Source organism: Lepisma saccharinum, chromosome 30 (assembly GCF_977018435.1).
Source record: "Lepisma saccharinum chromosome 30, izLepSacc3.1, whole genome shotgun sequence".
NCBI classification, from domain to species: domain Eukaryota; kingdom Metazoa; phylum Arthropoda; class Insecta; order Zygentoma; family Lepismatidae; genus Lepisma; species Lepisma saccharinum.
In genome coordinates, this window is record NC_139258.1 from 9,159,261 (window position 1) to 9,183,505 (window position 24,245).

A 24,245-nucleotide genomic window follows, 5' to 3' on the forward strand; every position below is an offset into this window, starting at 1 on the left:
AGGAACCACTGCGTGGGAAGCACTACGACACGGCGAAGCTATCATATGTGCTTATAGGGTGGAACTGCAGGACATCGACAGAGATAGACGTGCTGACGGTGTACGATGCATTCCATACGTGGGGCAGAAGGTCGTAGAGAAGGGGGGCGATTACATTGAAGTAATGTAACATGTGCTCCTCAGTGCCAATACAGTCAAGTACCAATTATACCATTACTTTTTATCCAACCCTTGTAGAACTACATATTTATGGTAAATAAAAGATTGATATTTCAGTACAAAACCTACACACATTTTGGGATAAAAAGTTGTACATAAAATGACATTTTGATGTTAAAATGATGAATAAAATCCTAAATTTGATTTAAAAACTGTATTTATTACACAAATTAAACATTTCCCATCTAATAGCACATTTATGTAGTTTTTAGTGTTAAGTTTATTCTTTTGTATAGTCCATTTTTACTTCTCAAATATTTACAGCAGAATTTATAAATTTTCCATGATTTGCATAACTCACAGGATAATTCAGACCTCAGAAAGTGTCGCATCAGTAAATAAACTCTACATTTCACATTTATATGTACAAGGTGATCAGTTTGGGTATGCTTAAAATAAAATGGATATGAAATTTTTTTTGTCAAATATAAATACCTGAAATATTGTATACAAAAGCCTGAAAGGTGGGAGTTTTTATTTTTATACACTACTAACAGTTTGGTACAGTTTTTAGTTTTCTACATGGCCTCCATTGCGGACTCTGCACAACTCATAACGGTGATTCGATTCATTTCACGCCTGGTGTAACATCTCTGGGGTGATTCTGTCCAAAGCCTGTGTGATTTTGAGTTTAAAATCATCAATGTCTGGGTTTTTGTGAATAGACAGTGTCTTTAACGAAACCCCAGACAATGGATGGAAGTTGCTTATAAGGATATTGAAATCGGAGTTTTGAACGGCTACAAATGACAAGTGGTTCATGTAACACTCTCACACTTTAACAATAGCAAATCAGTTCAAACTTCATTGTTGCCAACACAAAAATTTTCCTACTATCATATTTACGTTTCTATTAGTGTCTTATTTTATCCATACCCAAATGGATAACCCAGTATATTTAGGATTTTGCATCATTTTGTGACAAAAGATATACCGTATTTACGCATGTACAGTGCAGTGCGCACGTGTGTATAATGTGCACTCTGGTTTTGGATGGGTAAAAGTGACAAAAAATTATATCTCATATATAATGCGCAGTACAATCGAGTTTCAAGAAATTGCTTTCTTAGTTGTAGGTTGTAAATCTGTTGCTATACTGATCAAGAGTGAATGACATCATACCTATTCAATTGCTCATTCCTTCTTTCCGTGACTAATGTAACATTTATACAAGGCACATTCAGGACCTTCCAAATAGCAGTTAGCAGCACAAGATTTCTTCCATTAAGGAATTTACACACTCCATGTATGTCATATTATTTGGCCAGTAATACATTTTAATTTGTATTATCTTTTTCCTTATGTTTTCTTTCATCCAAAGTACCATAATATTCAGAACGTTTCTTCAGGTTTTGATGAACTTATTTCATCCGCATTTCACATTAGTGTCGTTATCTTGTATGGAATACTGTTGCCATATTCAGAAACTGGAGGATTCAAGCTTTACAACGATATATAACATGATAGGGTTCCATCAACATGAAAAATCAATGCAAGTGTCACAAAATCATGGAACGACCCTGTACAGTTTCATGTTGGCTGTCTGAATTAGTCCGTGCATAATACACACCACAGTTTATGGGGGCACAATTTTTGGAAAAAAGTGCCCATTATACAGGAGTAAATACAGTAATAAAAAAAGCAATCATACCTTTCAAAAACATGAAAAATTAACATTACAGTGTATTATTTCACATCTAGTGTTTTTATATGCATGCCCCTATTTATTACAATCAATGTGAGTTTTACACACTTAAATGTCATTTTTATTCACATACAGGTATATTTCAAGCATGCGAATCTTCACGTGTTCAACACATCATTGCTACAATTCATATCTTCTCATCAGTATCTACTATTTCTATCCTCTTCATCACTGATAGCTTCATTTTGCACATGATTGATTGATTGAGTTGGTGTTATAAGTCCACTTTATGCACAGTAAAGCTAATCGGGACTGGACCCACAGCTTAAAGTGGAATCCAAACCACTGATTCATTTTGCACATGACTAAGTGATGAAAACGGAAGGAAAATCAAATGCTTAGCGATATGTTTACAGTTTCATAAATTTAATGCATACAGCAGAACCTAATTCTGTTGAAGTTAAATACAGGGTGATTCATATAAAACTAACACATTTCATTCACATTTTATTTCAATAGGAATACATCGTAATGTTCTGTGTTAGTCTCACATGATGCAGTATATCTGGGAGATTCATATGTTCTCAAGAGAGTGCACAGCAGTGCAGAATTTGGTAGCTTTTGTCTCGGTCGCTGTGAAGATGCAGTACATGTTATGAATGTCCATGGTGTTATCTTAGCAAATGAATGACATAGAGCTGTGCCAAGGGTATTTTCAACAGAATGGCCCCACCAAGAGAGTCCTTGGCACTGATCAAGTGTCTTTGAGGACTGGATAATTTCCTGAAACGTATGGCCACCAAGGTCACCTGACTTGTCCCCACTCAACTTCTTCCTGTGGGGGTATCTTGAGAATAAAAAATGTATGCTACACGTTCCCGGACATTGGACGAATTGAAAGAGAACATTACAAATTATACAGGGAGTCCATAAAGTCCTGCAAAAAACTAAAACTCTACAACTTTTTAGCTGTTGCGTTTAACAATACACATTTTTTGGGTGAGAAGAAGTTTGAAGTTTTGTTTTGGCCACACTGCTCAGTGACGCTTGCACTGGTAATCACGTGATCATGTGACTTAAGATGGTTAAAATCTTGTGTTTCAGTGCAAAGAAAGTTCCAGACAACATATGGGAAACCACCCCCAGCAAATTCAAGTATCAAGAGATGGCATGAAAAGCTCAAGGCAACGGGAAGTGTGTCAGATTTGCCACGCAGTGCAAGGCCAGGAACGAGTGACGATGTGATTCAGACAGTGCAGGACAGCATGGGCCGGAGTCCAATGGAACTGGGAATACCAAAGTCAACGTTACACAAGATCGTATGCAAGAAAGTGAAGGTCCACGTACAACAAGATGGGACACCGCCGCATTATGCCCTTGAAGTTAGGCAGTTTCTTAACGAACAATTTCAGGAGAGATGGATTGGCCAAAGAGGGCCCACACCTTGGCCTGCAAGATCACCAGACTTGACACCTTGCGATTATTGGTTGTGGGGACATGTCAAGAACGAGGTGTATTCACAGAAACCAGCTAATCTGGATGACCTAAAAGAAAAAATAAGAGATGTGATTCTGAATATCCCAGGAGAGCACCGTCAGCCGCAATTCTCGGTTTCACAAAAATACTGCAACAGTGTTTGGACATGAATGGTGCACAATTGGAGGTTTGGCGATGAACCTAACAAGGAGGAAATAAACTTTGAACTTTGCTGTAAGTACACACAAAATATTTTGTTAATAAACTTAATAGTTTTCAAGTTATAGAGTTTTAGTTTTTTGCAGGACTTTATGGACTCCCTGTATAACTGGTACTGACAACACTCAAAGGAACAACAAGGAACATGGAACAACGTGTCCAGCTGTGTCTTCAGGAGGAGAGGGGACACTTTCATCGTGTAATGTAAAGGTTATTTAACTTCCATATTTAGGCTACAGTTCAGATGTAATAACTCGTTCCTAGCTCTATTGTTGTTCCCATATATTGATAATGGAATGTCAGTTATATATGAATCACCCTGTATTAATTGGATGGAAAAATATTACTATCAAACATTCATGAATTGGCAAATTGTTTCCAGTGGTGGTGTGTTGGAGAGAGGGTGCAGCAGGTGAGCTTGTTTTTAGCTACATGGTAGAACTGCATGACTAATTTATGTATTAAAATATTTCACAATGCAACCAGTGTTGTTCTTTGTAAGAAATTGCCAAATATGCGTACTCACTTGATCAAATGGACAGAGCTTGTATGTATAATCTGAATCCTCATATTCAAAACATTCTCCATCCAAGGGTAAAAATTCTTCATCTGGTCCATAATCTCTGCCAAGAGACTCGTTCACTTGACGAATTGCACGCTCCAAATCCCTTACAACCCTCTCGGCATCGTCAAACTCACTCCGGGCTTTAGTTGCTTCTGCAAACACAGAAATGAGTTTCATGTTAGAAAAGTTTGACACAAAATTGAAGTTCACAATAATAGCATCTCTTCCTGCAGTTCTGATTTAACTAACCCTTCGTGTGGATGGCATATACAGGGTGCGGCAGAAATAGTAAACTGGTTTTAATAATTATTTTCCTGTAGTTTACGGTTATTACAAGCATAAGAAAACATGGTGGTTGCGGTAAACGCGGTTTAAAATTACTTACGTGAAATTTAGAAGATTTCGTACTTCCGCGTACGAAATCTTCTAAATTTCACGTAAGTAATAAGAAAACAGTTTTTCGTTGTGACATTTCAGGAGAACACACGCTCCCTTCATCAGGACATTTAATTTTATTTTGACTAAAGAGACAGTTATAACAATGCTTAGCAATTTTTTAAACAAAAAGAATCTGTTATATAATGGATGTTGTCAATGTTACCTTGTTGTAATATAGCAACTTAACTGTGAAAAGAAGCAGTCTGTTTTATTTTTATTTCAGATAAAAAAAAAAAAAATTGATCACATTATTTTCTATTTAAAATTATGAATCCCAAATATCATCAGGTAATTCAAAATCATCATTATTTTCACAAAGTCTCTTGATGTTTTCTGTTACATTAAATTTTAAAGATGGTGGTTTTAATAATCCATGGTTTCGTTTGTTGCAGGGTGATTGTTGCAGAGAAGATGCAGGCATGTAGCGGGTACCTTGGAAAGTAGGTGGCAAGTGTATGTTCCGTTAGTGATGTGTGCAGTTAGGCATGGAGCACTGAGCAGTGGCGAAGCATATTTGTGCTGCTTAGGAGTGTCTTTATCTCCGACACACAGAGAACATTTCGATGACAACTGAATCAACGTGATGTATCTTCTGTTGCTATACGTTGTTGGGTAAGACAATGGTGTGAAGAATAAATCACCACATGGCCGACCACGGTCAGTTCGAACAGAACAAAACGTGGCATGCGTCCGTGTCTCTGCAGTGCGGAGTACATGCAGATCAGCACGTAAACATGCTTTAGCGTTGCAGATATCGGACCAAAGCATTTGGCGAATGTTGCACGTAGACTAACTTTCACCCGTGCAAGATGCTAATTGAGCCACGTCTGTCAGATCGCCATAAGGTAGGCTGTGTGGACTGTCAGCGGATGCTGGCATTAATAAGGCAACATCCGACATGGAGGTTGACGCTACTAATAAAGCACTCTACAGCACAAATATGCTCCACCACTGTTCAGCGCTTGATGGATAGCTGCACACGTCACCAACGGAACATACACTTGCCACCTACTTTCCAAGGTACCTGCTAGATGCCTGTCCCTTCTCTGCAACAAACAAAACCATGGATTATTAAAACCATTATTTTCCTGTAGTTTACGGTTATTACAAGCATAAGAAAACAGTTTTTCGTTGATGAACACGATTTGGACATTATAAATCTAAACCTAAGAACAGGTTTGTCAGCTCACATCAACGAAGAGAAGCATTTGATTAAAAAGAGAAGGGTTTTAAAAAGATTGACGGGAAACATAGAGTTGAATGTCTGGGAAGCTTCCTTCATTGCAGAAGAACACTGGAATAAATTAAATAATGAAAATGGTAACACAGATCCAATATGGAGTTTTCTTTTTCACAAATGGAGTAAGCCACCATCTTTAAAATTTAATGTAACAGAAAACAGCAAGAGACTTTGTGAAAACAATGATGACTTTGAATTACCTGATGATATTTGGGATTCATTATGTGATCAAAATTTTTTTTATCTGAAATAAAAATAAAACAGACTGCTTCTTTTCACAGTTAAGTTGCTATATTACAACAATGTAACATTGACAACATCCATTATATAATGGATTCTTTTTGTTTAAAAAATTACTAACCATTGTTATAACTGTATCTTTAGTCAAAATGAAAATAAATGTCCTGATGAAGGGAGCGTGTGTTCTCCTGAAACGTCACAACGAAAAACTGTTTTCTTATGCTTGTAATAACCGTACACTACAGGAAAATAATTCTACAATACAAGCAATGCATACATACAAGAAAAACTATTAAAACCAGTTTATTATCTCTGCCGCACCCTGTATATATGATAGCCACGTGCTGCTGCAGTGCAGAAGACAAACATTGTGTTTGCTTGCACTAGATTCAACTGTACACACAGATGTTGCGAACATAACAATCATGTTAGGTGAAATTATGCTAGATGTAATAAAAACATAAAACAGTAGCAGAAAAGGAAGAAGATGAATGACAAGAAGAGGGAGAAGATGAAATGAAAGAAAATATAAGTTACACATAAGAAAAGTTATCTGCTATCGTGCGGTGAAGTTCATGCATAATAGAAAACTGAAATCATCATCATCATCATTTGGCATTTCCTGCCTCTGGCTGGGTCAGCATCCCTCCAGGCCCACAAGGCATACACTTTAATGGCGGTGTTTATTCCCCATGACACAAGGCTGTCGATGTGTATCTGTGGTATTTGCTGAGTATGTCCATGCCACTGGACACCCTCCACACGATGATAGCCTTGCTGCCTCGATCCGGTACTGCTTATTTGGGGTTCCCCTTATTTGCAGCTCCTCCTCATATCTGAGGGAGGTTTCACTATCCGCCACCCATGACCCGTCCAGTAGCTGAGGCTCGCACTGGAATATGGTTCAAAAATAAAGTTTGCATGGTGCAGGCATTGACTTGCACTCTTTTGAAGTTCTGTTTTAGCTCCACTTTATGCGCATATAGGCTAATCGGGACTGGACCTACAGTTTAAAATGGGATCCAAACCACTGTACAATGTGTCTCCACTGAGTATCAAACCCAGGACCCATTCATTACAAGGCGAGAGAATTACCACTCTGTCATTGGTGAAGCAGAGTTCCACTTGTTCACCTCTGAAAGCAGTGACAGTGAATCTGAATTGAAAAATGAAAAATAGAAGAAAGAAGAAGGGACTGGTGAAAGGGAATTTTGCTAAAAAAAAAACAAAGAAAACTCTATTTTGCAGCAGTGACTTGTTCACAAAATTCCACACTTAAGGCTCTGCTGGGCCTTTGGCATGCAAATGGGCGAATTTTTTCAAATTTTCCTCTCCATTTGAAAAACTTCTTGGATATTTCAAAATATGAAACATTACATCAGCTTAGAATTCCTTCTAGAACATTGACGTGAATTTTCATGTAGTTTTCTTTCATTGTTGTCTAGATATTATCAATAGTTTTGTGATTACATAAGTCTATTAAACTATTGACAATATCTAGACAACAATGAAAGAAAACTACATGAAAATTCATGTCAATGTTCTAGAAGGAATTCTAAGCTGATGTAATGTTTCATATTTTGAAATATCCAAGAAGTTTTTCGAATGGAGAGGAAAATTTGAAAAATCACCCATTCGCATGCCAAAGGTCCAGCCGAGCCTTAAGGGGTGAGAGATCAAGCAGCTTATTGATCAGTAGTCTATTGGTACTTACCAATATGGTAATTAAATATTGGTATCATTTATTATGGGAGATAGAAATAATTTACAGATTAGATATCTCTACTAATAACGTATAACTAGGGACGTGAAGTTCTTGTTTTAACGATAACAACAAAAAGTTGAGGAAAGCAAAATGAAGTGTTTAAAATGTATTTGGGTAGGTAACAGAGGCAAGTTTTCGGTGTTTCGGAATCGTGAAATAATGTGAATTATGCCATTTTTCTGAATAACAGAAAATTTACCTTAATGCGAAAAACGCTGCGAAATATGCAATATAAATTGTGGACAACACATATTCTGTTCAAAAAGAATTACCTGAAGCACTCTTTTGCCAATTGTAGTCTAGCTGGTGATCGTCCGATTCACAAGAGATTGTCACGTTTCATTTATTGCAGTTTGGCGCAGATATAACAGTCAGTGTTTAACCCCATCCTGAAATAGAAATTGCTCGGGGTGGGATCTTCCCAAAAGGGAAATTTCGTAGGAACAGGAAACTTTTTCAGGGAGAAGCAACTGTTGTCTTTCGGAGTGGGAGAACGTGTATGTGTGTGTACACAAAATGGTATTTTGAGGTTGCAGAGGGATGTTTGGCATTGGCACTGTTACAGGGTTCCTACACAAAATCATGCAATTTTTTCCAGGACTTTCTACAATTGCTCCAGGACAAGCGTCGAAAGTAAGCATGGCAAAATACACATCATTACATCTTTTCTTTTATTAAAAAAAAATAGTTCTAAATTTTTTTAATGGAGGCTCCCAACTCCCCTACACCTGCTCCTTTCCACACCTTTCATTTCTTAGTATAATGAACGTTATTTAATTTTTACAATAATACAGAAAAAACAAAGGTAGAAAAAATAAACACAAGTATATATAAGTTTATAAAAAACTACCATCTTGTATTACAAATAAACAAGAATAATATCCTTAGAAAACTTGGAATATTTAGGATAGCAAACCCTTTTTTTTAACCATTATTATTATCATCACATTTTCTACCTCTGAGCGATACAAAATAATACAAAAACGCGGGGCATTATACATTATACTTCAATCACAAAAATAAAACTTATCACAAAACTATGACTACAGTACACAGCAACGTGACATAAGTAAATAAATCACTGTCATAACACTGGCCTGTTTTAAATAAAATGGGGCAAAAGAATTTCCAGGACATTCTCCAAAATTCCAGGTACAGCTTGGAAAAATATGAAATTTCAAAACATTTCCATGCCTGGAAGGAATATTTTAAAATTCCAGGTTTTCCAGGATGCGTAGGAACTCTGTGTTAGGGAAATGTGATGTGTATGACTGTGTTCAAAAATTTGTGCTTTATCATTCAATAAACATTTCATATTTAGTGGCTGATAGGATGAACTAGTTTCCCAAATGGAAGAAATTCGGCCATTTCTCACAAACGTAAGCAATATTTTCTTGGTCATTAAAATTAAAATTTGTCTCAATTTTCCAAAACTGAGACAATGTGAACATCTTAAGCATAGAAGATTTGATTTGATTTGATTTGATTTGATTTAGTTTATTTTACTTCGCGTTTTGTGCCTCTTGGCTAATTTGCGAAGATGGGGATGAGTGATGAAATGATGAAATTGATGAATGGACATTCACAAACAACCAAACCCGACCGGGATTCAAACCCGGGACCCTTGGCGTCGCAGCGCGATGTGCTAACCACTCGGCCACAGGGTCGGGCTTAAGCATAGAAGAAACAGTAAAAATGCATGTAAAAATAACACCGAATTTTGAACTAAACAATGGAAAATAACACCGAATTACAGTAAAAAGAACATCAAAATTTAGAGAAAAATAAAGCAAAAACTTCACACCCCTAGCTATAACTTAGGAAGTTTTCAGACTGAAGTAACAAGCAGCATATGACAGGTGACAAGCCTCTTGGAAACAAACCTTCAGGGAAAAAGAATAGAATTTTTTGAATCGAAGCAACATGACAAGCTACACACGTCACACTGCTTGTATGTAGCTCAGACTGGGCCATTTTGTGACTTCATTGATTTCATGCAATGTTACACTAGTAAATAAAATAAAATGGCAGGGCCCACTGAAGAAATTAACTTGAGAAGGAAATGAATTACCATCAATCAGCTGCTGCGTCTCTGGATCATATTGTGGTTCCGGATGCTCTTGTTGACGCTCTTCTTCTTCTTCACCTTCAAGGTCCTCATCTTCTTCTTCCTTTTCCTCATCAATTTCTCCTTCACCTTGCTCATGGCTTTCGGTGGTGTCTTCAGGCATTTCTGGGGCATCGATCTATGAGGAAAACATTGTAACATAAAACTAATACAGGGTGAGCCTAAAAGAAAGACAGTTTCGAAAACATTGTAACATAAAAATAATACAAGGTGAGCCTAAAAGAAAGACAGTTTTTAAAACATTGTAACATAAAACTAATGCAGGGTGAGCCTAAAAGAAATAGACAGTTTCGAAAACATTGTAACAAAAATAATACAATGTGAGCCTAAAAGAAAGGCAGTTTTGAAAACATTGTAACATAAAACTAATACAGGGTGAGCCTAAAAGAAATAGACAGTTTCGAAAACATTGTAACAAAAATAATACAATGTGAGCCTAAAAGAAAGGCAGTTTTGAAAACATTGTAACATAAAACTAATACAGGGTGAGCCTAAAAGAAATAGACAGTTTTGAAAACATTGTAACAAAAATAATACAGGGTGAGCCTAGAAGAAATAGACAGTTTTGAAAACATTGTAAAAAAAATAATACAAGGTGAGCCTAAAAGAAAGACAGTTTTGAAAACATTGTAACATAAAACTAATACAGGGTGAGCCTAAAAGAAATAGACAGTTTCAAAAACATTGTAACAAAAATAATACAGGGTGAGCCTAAAAGAAATAGACAGTTTCGAAAACATTGTAACACAAAAATAATACAGGGTGAGCCTAAAGAAATAGACAGTTTCGAAAACATTGTAACACAAAAATAATACAGGGTGAGCCTAAAAGAAAGACAGTTTCGAAAACATTGTAAAACAAAAATAATACAGGGTGAGCCTAAAACAAAGACAGTTTACGTAATACAGGGTGAGCCTAAAAGAAATAGTTTCAAAGTTTTACAGAAACAAGAGTTTCAGTGACATGGCTGAAATACTTACATGGCTAAGTTACAAATGTTCTATGTGTGACCCTTTTGTAACACGACAGATATCAATTTTATTCAAGCACACATAAAATCCCTTTCAACCTGGCTAGTGGCCATATTGCTTAACTGATGTCAAGGGTGCTTATGTGATGCTGACATCATGAAAATAAAAAAAATAAAAAAGTGAGTCATAATCTTGAAGATTTTCTCTGAATGGATTAACTTAAATCACTTTAAACAAGCACATGCACTTAACATTTTGGTACCCAACCCTCTTTCGCCAGGTAAACCTAGGGTGCCCAGGCCAATTTTGAGCAAAATGCAGAGTTTTATAAAAAAGACTGTAGATCGGAGCCTAATTGCCGTAGACAGATTAATAAGATATTGTTATACGTGGAATGAACCACAGATATGGACTATATAAAATGTATGCAAATTCGGCGTATATATGGAGAGAGAGAGGAGGGGAGAAACTGGAAAATTCAAGATTTTTTTTAAAAATGGGGGTTTCGCCCCCCCCCCAAAAAAGGACAGGACATTGTCAAAATACACATGAAAATAATCACTGGAATGTTAGGAACAAGAAAATAATTGCACTATTATGATATGAACAATACAACATGACTTGTACACCCAAAACGATATGTCTGTATGCCACTGAGCCATTCAGCAAAATGCGCACTTACCTTGAAACGACTGTAGGTAAGAAGCTAATTGCCCTAGACAGACGAATCAAGTACCGTTATATGCGGAATAAAACATAAAATCGGACTATATAAAATTTATGCACATTGAGTGTATATATGGATGCGAGGGGAGGGGACGAACCGGAAAATTCCAAAATTTCTGAAGAAAAATGCCCCCTCCGTGCCTGGACAACAAAGTACAGGACATTGTCAAAATATACATGAAAATGATCGCAGGCATGTTTGGAACAAGAAAAAATTGCACTATTATCACATGAGAAATAGAACACGAATTGTAGCCCTCCCCCCCCAAACGACATGTATGTGCGCCACTGACTCAAGCCTCGGATTGCAGAGTTACCTTGAAACGCCTGTATATTGGAGGCTAATTGCCCTAGATCGATGAATCAAGTACAGTTATACGTGGAATGAACCATAGATTCGGGCTACATAAAATTTATGCACATTTAGTGTATATATGGATGCAGGGGGAGGGGAGAAACCGGAAAATTCCAAAATTTCTGAAGAAAAATGCCCCTTCCCCCCTCTGCCCCTGGACAACAAAGTACAGGACATTGTCAAAATACACAAGGAAATGATCGCTGGCATGTCTGGAACAAGAAAATAATTGCACTATTATGATATGAACAATACAACATGACTTGTACCCCCCCCAAAAGACATGTATATGCTTCTCTGACTCAGTTTCAAAGGAAGCTGACATTTTGCCCTCTTCTTGTGGAAGAACAAGACGTGCAAGAGTCATTATTGTTTAATATGTGTTGACAATAATATGAAAGAAGAAAACTGCAATTCCAGCCAAAGATAGTGACATTATAACGTAAAAACTACGAGCATAACAAGGTATCTCGATCGAGATACTTGGGCATCAAGAGGTTAAACAATACTATGTATTAGCACTTCTAAGCTTATTTCCATATTCCTTGTAGAGGAATTAGTGATCGTTTGGTTTTATGTTTAGCATGAGTATGGAAATAAATAATGATGCAAATATAAGTTGACAAATTTAAACTTACCTCAAGAGGCATGTCTTCTGGTGGGGTGAACGTTTTATCCTTCAACATGAAGTATGGTTTCAATACAGGCCAAGCCATTTGCAGGTAATCTTCCCAGCTCAATTCTTCATTTACATTCAGGTATGACTACAAAATAACAAAATGAATTTCATTCACTTGCACCGAAAAAACAATTAACCATTTCATTAATAAATACGAGGATGTACCCAAAAGAAACCGTTTTTTTTTTTTAAAGCCATGTGTGTGTATATATATATATTTTATATACAAAACAACCTTATCACCTTCAAAGTACTCTCCATGACACTTAATACATTTGTACAATCTGTTATTCCATTCTTGGAAAATTTTTTTAAGCTCATCTTTTGTGATGACTGACAGCTTCCTTGGTTTTTTCTTCACCTCTTCTACGTCGTCAAATCGCTGTCCCTTCATGTCCCTCTTCATTCGGGGAAACAAAAAAAAGTCACACAGAAGGAGGTCAGGTGAGTAAGGGGCGTGGGGCAAGAGAGTCATGCTGTTTTTTTTTTTGCCAAAAACGTGTGCTCGGAGCTCTACTTTCAAAGCATGGCATGTTTCCACTTAACACTCTTTTTGCTGGACACTCAGATTCCGAGGCACAAATTTCGCAGCGACCCTTCTCATTCCCAAATCTTCTGTTAAAATTCGCTGAACCAAACTCCAAGATAGTCCAGATAACTTCCCCAACTCTTCAATGGTCCGTCGTCGGTCTTCGAGCACAAGTTCACGAATTTTATCGACATTTTCATCCGTTCTGGAAGTTGACGGACGTCGAGAACGGGGTTTGTCATCAATCGACATGTCACCTTTCTTAAAGCGAGAAAACCACTCGTACACTGAGTTTTCCCCAAAGCGCTGTCCTTGTAAGCTGTGTTCAACATCACAACAGTTTCTGCTGCATTTTTCCCAAGCAGGAAACAAAATTTCAGAGCCGCACCCTGTTCTCTTACATCGGCCATCACAAAAAACGAGGTGCGAGTGAAACTGCTTTTACAAAAAAAAAAAAAAAAAAAATAACCGTGAGCTTCCCCAGCGAAGCCACTGGGTGCACTGAACTCACAACGAGTAGCTCGATGCTTGCCTGGTGGGAAAAATTCGTACTACGGAAGCTCCACCCAGCGCAGCGTTATTCCGTTTTTTTTTTGTTTTTTTTGGTACCCCCTCGTAAAGTTAACCATTTTATTTTTAAATAAAGTTCAAGAGTTCTACAAAAAATCATTCTCACACACACACACTGTAGAGTCGAGATTCGGACTGAGCTGTTGTTTACGTCCACTTTCTCCACGAGGCTGAACCTACAGTTTAAAGAAGCATCTGAACCACTATGTGGCTCCACCTAGTCTTAAACCCAGGACCCCTTGATTACAAGGCAACGACGTTATCACTAGCCATCAAGGAGACACTGTAGAGTCCAGACTTTGGATTGAAGGTGAAACATGTGACCTCCTGGCCTGGTAAGAGATTAGTCAAATCAGTTGCAGTGGCCTTGGCTCCAAAGTGGCTTAACTGACGGCAACAAGTGTACATTGCTTAACCTAAAATAAGGTAAGTGGTTTAGATTTCATGTGTGACAAGTTCAAACAAAATCCACAAGACTTTCGAATGCTACACACACCAGGATTGGTAAAAACAGTTAAGAAAAAAAAAACATTTGTTCAAACTAGGTTTTTTTCCCTGTAAATGGAAATATCAATTATGATAGTACACTCACATAGATAATGCAGTACGATTAATTTTCCTGCGTTAATGTGTTATGTTGATGGTTCATCAATAATGTTTTGAAAAAATTAAATTTATTATATCTCAGTTCTAAACAAGATAAAACAGACATCGCATGAGTCTTCCTATACTGAAGGCAACTCCAACTGGCGGGGTGACCTTGACGGCTATTTCTGGCCCTTAATCGTCTTCGGGGGTGTGTGGCTCAATGGGTGTCAACAAACTTAGTTATGAAGTGAAAGCTGAAGGAGACACATCACTCACCCAAAGCAATGTTGCCAAGAGTACTTCTGTTTTTGCCAGTTGTCTATTTGAGTGTTTGCGTCTGAAACTCCTTCATGTAGGACCACGTGTGCAGTTGTACCATTAACACCCCACTGATTTCTGGTGCTGGCAATATCGTTGCCCAAGAACTCTCTCGCACTTTACAGTATGTTTGGCAACATGTAGTGGACCCAATGCTCATTTATTTCTTCCGGCGTATAACGTTCGGTACCTTGTGACTCGAAAATGCCCAATTTCAGTCGAATAAAATTCAATTGATCGCTGATTCGCTGTTTCCCAGCTGCCAGTTGAAGTTGTGTTCAGTATAGCACAAGCAAATAACTTCTTAACGTAAAATTTCTCCATTACATCAGAGCAATGTATTATTCCATTCACCATTTCTGTTATTATTTCAATCACCATTTCTGTTATTATTTCAATCTATTTTTTTACAAAGTCACCAACAAATGCACATAAATCATGTAAACGGGTTAAGACATCAAAAACAATGAATTATTAGTTCAGCAAGGATGATTGAACTTGGGGAGGCAGAAATGAAAGATTTTCTATTCCATAAAAAGAGCATCCAGAACTGTTTTGCTAACTGTTACATTTGCAAAATCCAAAATTACTCTGTATTTCCTCCCATCTGAGTTCTCAGAAGGTTAACAAATATACCCTCAACTTGTAAACTTTAATATACCTGCAAATTTGGGAGGCAAGTGTCCCCATTGGCCCTGCCTAGTTATGCCTACGTTGGGGGAGCTGTAGCATAGAGATATAACTTTGAATTAGTTATAGTATGTATACATTTTCCCAATGTATACAGTTTTACTTTTCTTCATACCAATAAAAAAGTGATATTTTTTTCCTCGCTTATATACAACCTCTGACAATAAAGTTCGGTGAATGATCCTGAATATCGAAAGTAGACGAATTCTTAATGAAACCTACCTTACTGTCCTTCGAAGTAGTCCCCTCCCATGGCTATGCACCGTTGAGAACGGCTGTACATGTCCTGGAAACTTTTAGAAAAGTCTTCTTTCAGATGGTGTTCAAGACCCTCGTCACGTTCCGTTGTATGTCCGGAATATCCTCAAATCTCTGACCTTTCAAAGCGATTTTGAGGCGTGGGAAGAGAAAGAAATCTGGAGGATTCAGATCCAAATTTCTTGCAATGCATTGCTACAGAGGATGAGAGCTGGTGTGTGAGGTACGACCCTGAAATGAAACGCCAAAGCATGGAATGGCGTTCTCCTGCATCACCCCGTCGGAAGAAGGTCGAGGCGTAAAAATCACGCATCAAGACGATGCGTATCACTTTCTTTGACAGTGATGGCATGATCCACAAGGAATTCCTGCCGGAGGGAACAACAATTTTTCCACCTTGGCCTCCTTCCGATGGGGTGATGCAGGAGAACGCCATTCCATGCTTTGGCGTTTCGTTTCAGGGTCGTACCTCACACACCAGCTCTCATCCTCTGTAGCAATGTATTGCAAGAAATTTGGATCTGAATCCTCCAGATTTCTTTCTCTTCCCACGCCTCAAAATCGCTTTGAAAGGTCAGAGATTTGAGGATATTCCGGACATACAACGGAACGTGACGAGGGTCTTGAACACCATCCGAAAGAAGACTTTTCTAAACGTTTCCAGGACATGTACAGCCGTTCTCAACGGTGCATAGCCATGGGAGGGGACTACTTCGAAGGACAGTAAGGTAGGTTTCATTAAGAATTTGTCTACTTTCGATATTCAGGATCATTCACCGAACTTTATTGTCAGAGGTTGTACTTTCCTGCTTTGAAGTTCTTTTTCCCCACAGTTCACTGAAAAATGCATAATCAAGGTAATATTGTAAATGCATGATAAAGGGAGCGTGTGCGACTCTTCTTGCAATATAAATGTTTTAAGAATTTGCAGTCGGTATAAACAACTTGACTAAAGTCTTATGGCTTACCCTAACTTCGCTTTCAGAAACATCTCCATCCTTGTTCATATCCAATATTGTTACTTTCTGCAGTTCATATAACTGAAGCCTGAAAAATAAATTATTATTATTACTTCTTGTTATTGATATGACAAGACTATTTTAATTACAGTTTCAATTCCCTGTGCCATTCCTAGAGACTAAAAGTATTGCAGTACAGTCTACAATTGGCAAGCAAGACTTTATCAAGGAAAATTTGCAATAATATCTCACAAAAAGACATTAAAAATCCTAAGTAAAATGTTTGTCAAATTTGTCTCCCAACTCTTGAAAGAAGGACAATTCTGTGGCAGTGTTCTACGATTGCATTCTTGGGAGTTACAATTATACAGGTGATGTCTTCAAATATCTTACCTATCTGAGGTTTGAAAACTTTCATTTCTTATTGCTTTGCACTTCTTAATAGATTCTAGAGATCAGATACGAGGTGGTATCAAAAAGTTTCGAGACTAGTTCTGTAACATGCCAACAGATGACAGCACAAGGCTGCATGCACAGTCACAGGGAGAACAGACCTTGATACGTCAGTGTGGCAAGTGGCATCGACCTGTGTACATCGGGAGCTGTACAACTGGTGCTATTCTCACCATGTGCGTTACCACATCTGCAATTTCATGGACAGCAAGTTGTAGCAAAGGGCGAACTTGAAATTCTGCATGAAACTGGACAAATTTGCCACAGAGAAGCTGGACATGATTCGGCAAGTTTACGGTGATCCTGCAACGAGACGATCAAGGTGTTTTGAGTAGCACACACGCTTCAACAGCTGAAGAACATCACTAGAAGATGAACGAGATATCAGGAAGACCTTCAACGAGCGCAACCCCCGACAATGTCGAAACCATTCAGCAACTTGCGCATGAAGATCGTCGGAGAACAATCCATAACATTGCTGCCATTGTCGGTGTGTCATACGGAAGCAAATTTGGCTCTTGTGGACTTGGCCCTCTTCCTGAAGATGGAAGATCCAGCTCAGGTCACCGTTTTGACTCCATTGCGAAGATCCAGCTCGAATCGCAGAAGGTGCTTCACACGCTTCGAAAAGAAGACTTCCAGGACACATTCCAGAAGTGGCAGGAACGCTGGAAGCACCATATCGCTGTGCAAGGGGACTATTTTGAAGTTGATAGTGTGTTATTGTAGATAAAGTACTTTCTTGTAAACTGAGCTAGTCTCGAAACTTTTTGATACCACCTCGTATTTAAAATTGTTGTCAATACCAATAAAGTAATTTAAGGTAAAGTAAGAGAATGTTCCCTGTGCAAATAGCACAGTGCCATGGAAACACATTTAGGGGATCTCGATCTCGGGCATTTTGAAAGTGATCAGCACCATGCTCCATCCACCTTTACCTCAGAGGTACCCATTGATTTGAGGCTGGGTGAGCCCCAGAGCTGCTTTATGTGGGGACAAGGCTGGAAAAATTCCAACCTTAGATCATCCACACAGGGAATCAAACCTCGGTCTCCTGCACAGAAGTCGGATGCCTCACCGACTACACCACCACAGCCCTTACCAATAAAGTAATAACTAGTGTGTGGATCAATATGCACTAAAAAAAGTGGAAAATATGCATGCATCTATGCACTAAAAACAAGTAAAATATGCACTCAAATATGCAAATTATGCACTAAAGGAAAAATATAGGCACAAAAAAATTCCTCGAAATACATTTATTTTTTAAAGTACTACACACACATAGTGACCATTGAAGGTAAAGACGAAGTAACAACAGCTTCCATGTCAAGTAAGGTTGCAAATTCTTGTATTAAATTGAATTTACTATTTCCAGTTGTTAAACACAATATAATGAAAATCGTTAAGTAGTTTTGAACTTATGTAAATTGCAGTGCACTACAACATATCTCTCTAAATTGGTTATAGTGACTTTTTTCCGTTTATCAGTTAGTATATCCTTGTATGAAGAAAAGGTGCGCTCCACACTACAACTTGTCACTGGACAATATTTCAATGCAGCTATGTCCTCTGGCGTGAGATCTTCTAATAGTTCTGTTAATTCACTTTGTAGCACAGCTTTCACTCTCCTATAATACTCTGTTTCAGTAAAACAATCTTCGATGATTTTTCCTTCGTCATCTTCACACAATGCAAACTACACTCATTCAACGGAGTACAGACTGTTTACGAGCAAAAATCTCCGTTGCCTTATACACGCCAAGGAAGAAGGCCTGGGGAGAGGATGCACGTGTTCTCTATTTCATTGCCAGGTATGCGCGAGGGAGGGGGACCGTCTGCCCTGCAGCGCATAAACAGAGGTTTTCGAACACCTGTGCTTGAAAATTTTACTCTCAGAAACACTCCACAGACGAAACATTAACCAAGTAAACAAATATATTTTAAAAAACTACCATTTAATGATTTTTTCACGTAATATGCATTTATATGCGCTTACGCATTAAATATGCACGAACACCTTAAACACTTATATGCACTTTAAAACCCCACTACTTCGGTTCGGAATGCTCTGAAACAACTTTAGAACCCGGTTGCATATTAATTAGAGGACCGGAATAAAATATGCAATATCCACACTCTAGTCATAACATAAAAATTAATGATTGTGGGGCAAGATAAATGGGTTTTTCACAACAGGTCTTAGAACCAATTGATTGATTTGGTGTTTTAAGTCGACTTTATGCACAGTAAGGCTAATCGGGACTGGACCTACAGTTTAAAGTGGGATCTGAACCACTATGTGCCTCCACCGGGTATCGAACCCGGGACCTCTTGATTACAAGGCGATGACGCTATCACTGCACCACTGGGGAGGCCCCTAGAAGCAATTGAGTTTTTGATTTATGTCCAATCAGAACTGGGCCTACAGTTTAAAGTGGGATCCTCCACTGGGTAACAAAACTGGTATAAGCTGACAATGTTACCACTTCGCAGGCCTTAGAAGAAAAACACCAATTCAAAAGGTATAATTTTATTACAACAGCTTCATGTAACATAGAACTAAAAATAAAACAATCATTTACTAGCCTAAATACTCAGAACTACGAGGTGTGGCTAGAAAAAACCCAATTGATGTTGCCGTCAACGAATGACAAGCCTGTCAAGGTCAAGCAGTGAATGAGTGTACGTATAACGTGATATCCTGCCTATCAACTTTGTTAATGGCCAGGGTGTATGGTGCTCAGTTCCGCTGTAGCTTGTGGACGAAGTGAACCGTACATCTGTGCTCCGTCGGAAAAATGTTAAGTGTGAAATGGGACAGCGTATCAATGTGAAGTTTCTTATGAAACTCGGAAAATCCACCACAGGAACTTATGTTTTCTTGAAGGAAGTGTACGAAGATAAGTGTTTATCACGCACTCAATTGTTTGAGTGGTTTCAAAGGTTTAAAGAGGGACGAGAAGTGATCGCGGACGACTCTTGTCCTGGAAGGCCTTGCACGTCAAAAACGGAATCCAACATTGCAAATGTCAGTGAATTGATTCGAATTGGGTACCCCAAGGTCAAACTGTCAACTAACATTATTTCATTGCAGTGCTGACGACCCAATTTGTGGAAAAGGAAGTCATGGATTATTTATCAGGACAACGCCCCTGCCCACACGGCATTGTCTGTCAATGCTTTTTTGGCCAAGTATGGGATCCCAGTGTTAGAACATCCACCCTATTTGCCGGATCTCGCTACATGAGACATATTTTTTTTTTATTCCCGAAGGTCAAATCAGCACTGAAAGGAACCAGATTTACGACCATAGAATCTGTGAAAACAAAAGCGACGGAGGTCATGAACATTGTTTCAGAAAATGATTTCCAGCACTGCTTCCAGAAATGGAAGATTCGTATGGAGTGGTGTATCGATAGTGCAGGGGAGTACTTTGAATGGGATAATGTTTGTATTGTACAAAATAACCAATAAAATATTTTGTAGCAACAGTCCGGTTTTTTCTAACCACACCTCGTGTAAAATAACAAAAATGTTCCACGTCAGCTTATTTAGAACAACAGCACACCATACAAATTACGATACCAAAAATTTACAAGACTACACAGTTGGCTACACTGACTTCCACCCATTTCTGTTTCCTACCTCTCGGTACAGGATTCTCCGTGCTCCTATATTATAATTCATCCCTGAGGAAGCCAAGTGCACTTGGCGTAATATTGGAATAGAATCTTAAAATATGCCAAAGTGAGTGCTCTTTTCAATAGTGATATAAAAATCTACCGATAACCGATATTTTACTGATGCAACGTAAGACCCTAAATGTTCTATGAAGAGCCTGAATGGCTTGTGGTTCATTTACCTCCTCTATTAACATATATAACCAGGTGTTATTTATGCAATACCTGGTGCATTAGAAAAAGGAACAGCTAGAGACATGGATATTTCATTCTTGTCAGAAAAACGAATAGTAATGTAAATTTTTCATGTTTTTGAAAGGTTTTCCCCCAACATGTTTTGCCACAAATGGATGCAAAAAGTGAGATAAATACTTACACATGAATTTCAGAGTTTATTTACTGACAACACTTTCTGAAATCCAAATTATCTTGTAAGTTATGCAAATCATATAAAATTGATTAATTTTACTGTAAATATTTGAGAAGAAAAAGTGGATTCCTTTATTATGAATGTGAGTGTTGCAGCCTACACTATTAATACAGTAGACTTGCGATTATCCGAGCTAATTGGGACTGAGACTACCTCGGATAATACGGAGATAATGTGCTAATAGGTCGTAAATGACGAAACAACACTTAAAACTGTATACCAATTATTTATTACTAGTACAACATAAATGAGAAGATTACCTTTTCTACTTAGAATAGGCCTCCACAGACTTAAACACCACCGTAACAATCGGATACACCGACAATGGGCTCGTTCCGAAAGTCGCACGAGTTTAACGCGTTAAACAAGTTATGGTAATTGGCTGCCCCATAAGTGCTTCCGTATGTTTCATTATGCTGTCCCAAAAGTCGCATTCCGTGCGTTTCGTGCAAGAACGAGATTCACCAAACGCACGGGCCAGGAGGCTGGTTTGTTCGGTGAGAATCGTCTGCTTATTTCAGACATCGAGTGTGCTGATGAATTCAAACTGCACTAGTTCGGAACATATATTATAATTTTAACAGATAGCGATATGAAGCGACATGCCCAAGATAAGCATGCCTTAACCGTTCTTAGATGTGATTAAAATGAGTAACAGTGTTCACAGTAGAGTTTATTTTTGCCATAAGGACATTCCTTCCGCTGGACGTCATGTGGAAACTTTCTCCAAACAAAACGCTGCACCTGCACTTAAGACCTAGTGTGTCCCATAAGTCTGTAAAATAACTGGTTTCACCAGATTCACGAGCCCAGTTATTTTTGTTGAATACGTTTGTTTCGTTAAGACTTTCGGAATACACCCAATGTAACGAACACGTGCAGCACGGATGGTGACTTAACTCCATAAACAAACAGGGAGGGTGCGTTATGAAGCGCGATGTTTTCCAACCACACCCTCGGTTAACCCGGAGCCTCGGTTAACCGCGAGTCGACTGTATATACATGCAACATTTTAAACACATATTAGTAATTTACTCTGATAAGCTTACTTTTAATTTTTCCATGCAAATTTTCTTTGCAATCTATTTTGCCATCAGTCTGGTGGCTTCGTCAGGCGTGTTCTGTCTTGCTGCGGGCGACGTGGCCTGACGAAGCCACCAGATGGGTGGCAAAATCGATCACAAAAATTTGCACGGAAAAATGAAAAGTAAGCTTATCAGAGTAAATTACTAGAGGCACATACTTTTGGTAAATAAAAAAGCAAAATTTCGGTACAAAAACAGAGTCAGTTTCGGGTTCAAAAGCGGTAAATAATATAACATTTCAGTGTTACAGAGATGAATAATCACATCAAAAGTGCTATATAAGATGACATTTTGGTTTTAAAAGTGTGAATATAATCGTAAATTTGATTTAAAAACTGCACTTATTATACAAAATAAACTTATCCCTTCTAATAGCACATTTATGTAGTTACCAGAGTATTAAGTTTATTCCTGTGTAAAGGGGTACATTTTTGCTTCTCAAATATTTACAGCAGAATTAATCAATTTTCTGTGAATTGCATAACTCACAGGATACTTCAGAAAGTGTCGCGTCAGTATATAAACTGTAAATTTCGTGTTTAAGAGTATATTTCGCATTATTTCCTCACACGTTTCAGAAACATGAAAAATGGACATTATAGCATGTTATTTCATCTTTCGTGTTTTCATCAAAAACGAAATTTGTATGCTTCTATAAATTACCTATCTCCGCGTAACAGATATCTTTAGATACATATTAGTAAATCAATACTTACTTTCCGTCTTGATTTTCATCCAATTTCTGGAATGCCTCCTGCGCTTCTCTCTCTCTATCCAGCTTCTCCTGTTCCTGGTCGTTTAGCTTAGCTTCATCAATTTCCTGCTGGTACTTCTTCAGGGCTTCCCCTTCCAGCTCCTCTACCGATGCCTTCAGCGTCTCTTTCTCTTGCTTTACAATCTCTGCCTCGTAAAGTTCCTTCTCCAGTTGGGCAAGTCTCTCCTGTCACGAGAATTTCACGCAAGTGTGACAACACAACTAAGTACTGAGCATTGACTTGGACGATGACAGAGACAGACAAAAGAAAGATGGAGCCGGTGGAGATGAAATTTTTAAGGAGTATATTGGGGAAGACTAGAAGGGATAAAATAAGGAATGAGGAGATCCAACAGACAGTGGGTGTGGTGAAGCTCCAGGAGAGGATAGATCAGTAACAGATGAGATGGTTCAGACACATGAAGAGGATGGATGCAGAAAGACAACCAATAAGAGCTTAATGAACAACGAGTGGGAATAAGGCCAAGGGGGAGACCAAAATGTCGGTGGAAAGAGATGAGTGGTGGAACGCCAAAAAAAAATGGAAAGGCTTAACTTCTATGCTGACCCAGACAAAGACAGGAAACTGCCAAGGATAATGATTATAAGTGAGCTTATAGCTGTGCCAAGAAATTAGTATTGGCAGTCCTTGAAAAATTTTCTTCAAAGCTAGGCGCCAGCTCTGAAAATCAGGCGCCAGGAAACCACCTACTAGCAATTGTGCATACTACAGTACGTTTCAAAAGTCGCGCAATCTAAACTTTGAAAATGTACATCATGAAAATCATAAGAGACATTTAAACTGCGTTTTCTGCACTAAACTAATCCTGCAGGCTATCACTGGGTTCATAAATTTATGTTAGCCTTTAGCTAAATAAAAACAATTACATTATTTTAAAAAAACATCTGAGAACTGAATTTCAACAAAAAATACCAACTCTTAAACAATTTGTGTGATCATATGTTACTGTTTGACTGGTTTTAAAACAGTTGCTTTGTGAGGTACAGCAGAAGCAGGGCATTTTTATTGGAAAACCTCTTGCACATGAGTGTAAGAATGAGTAGTAAAATACTCTTCAGCAATGCACATGCACTGCTCCAATGAATACACCATGCTGAATCAATTAAAAACACAGGCACAGTAGCGGCGAAAGTGAGCAAAAGGAATTCAATATAAACAGGGGCAGTCTATTTTCACGTAAATGTATAGCCAATACTTAGACACATATTGCATGCGACTGTTGGCAATATTTCGACCTGCT

At 38.1% G+C, this 24,245-nt stretch overlaps 1 protein-coding gene across 1 annotated transcript in view; it reads right to left on the reverse strand.

The window, feature by feature from the left end:
• GCS2beta (glucosidase 2 subunit beta) overlaps positions 1-24,245 on the reverse strand; it is a 42,745-nt gene that overhangs the window by 5,639 nt on the left and 12,861 nt on the right. Inside the window, exons 4-8 of the mRNA XM_083115298.1 lie at positions 22,946-23,169; positions 16,588-16,666; positions 12,626-12,751; positions 9,879-10,053; positions 4,086-4,276 (exon numbers count right to left, since the gene is read on the reverse strand). Of these exons, the coding sequence (XP_082971424.1) occupies positions 4,086-4,276; positions 9,879-10,053; positions 12,626-12,751; positions 16,588-16,666; positions 22,946-23,169 (795 nt within the window). The remainder of the gene's footprint in view (positions 1-4,085; positions 4,277-9,878; positions 10,054-12,625; positions 12,752-16,587; positions 16,667-22,945; positions 23,170-24,245) is intronic.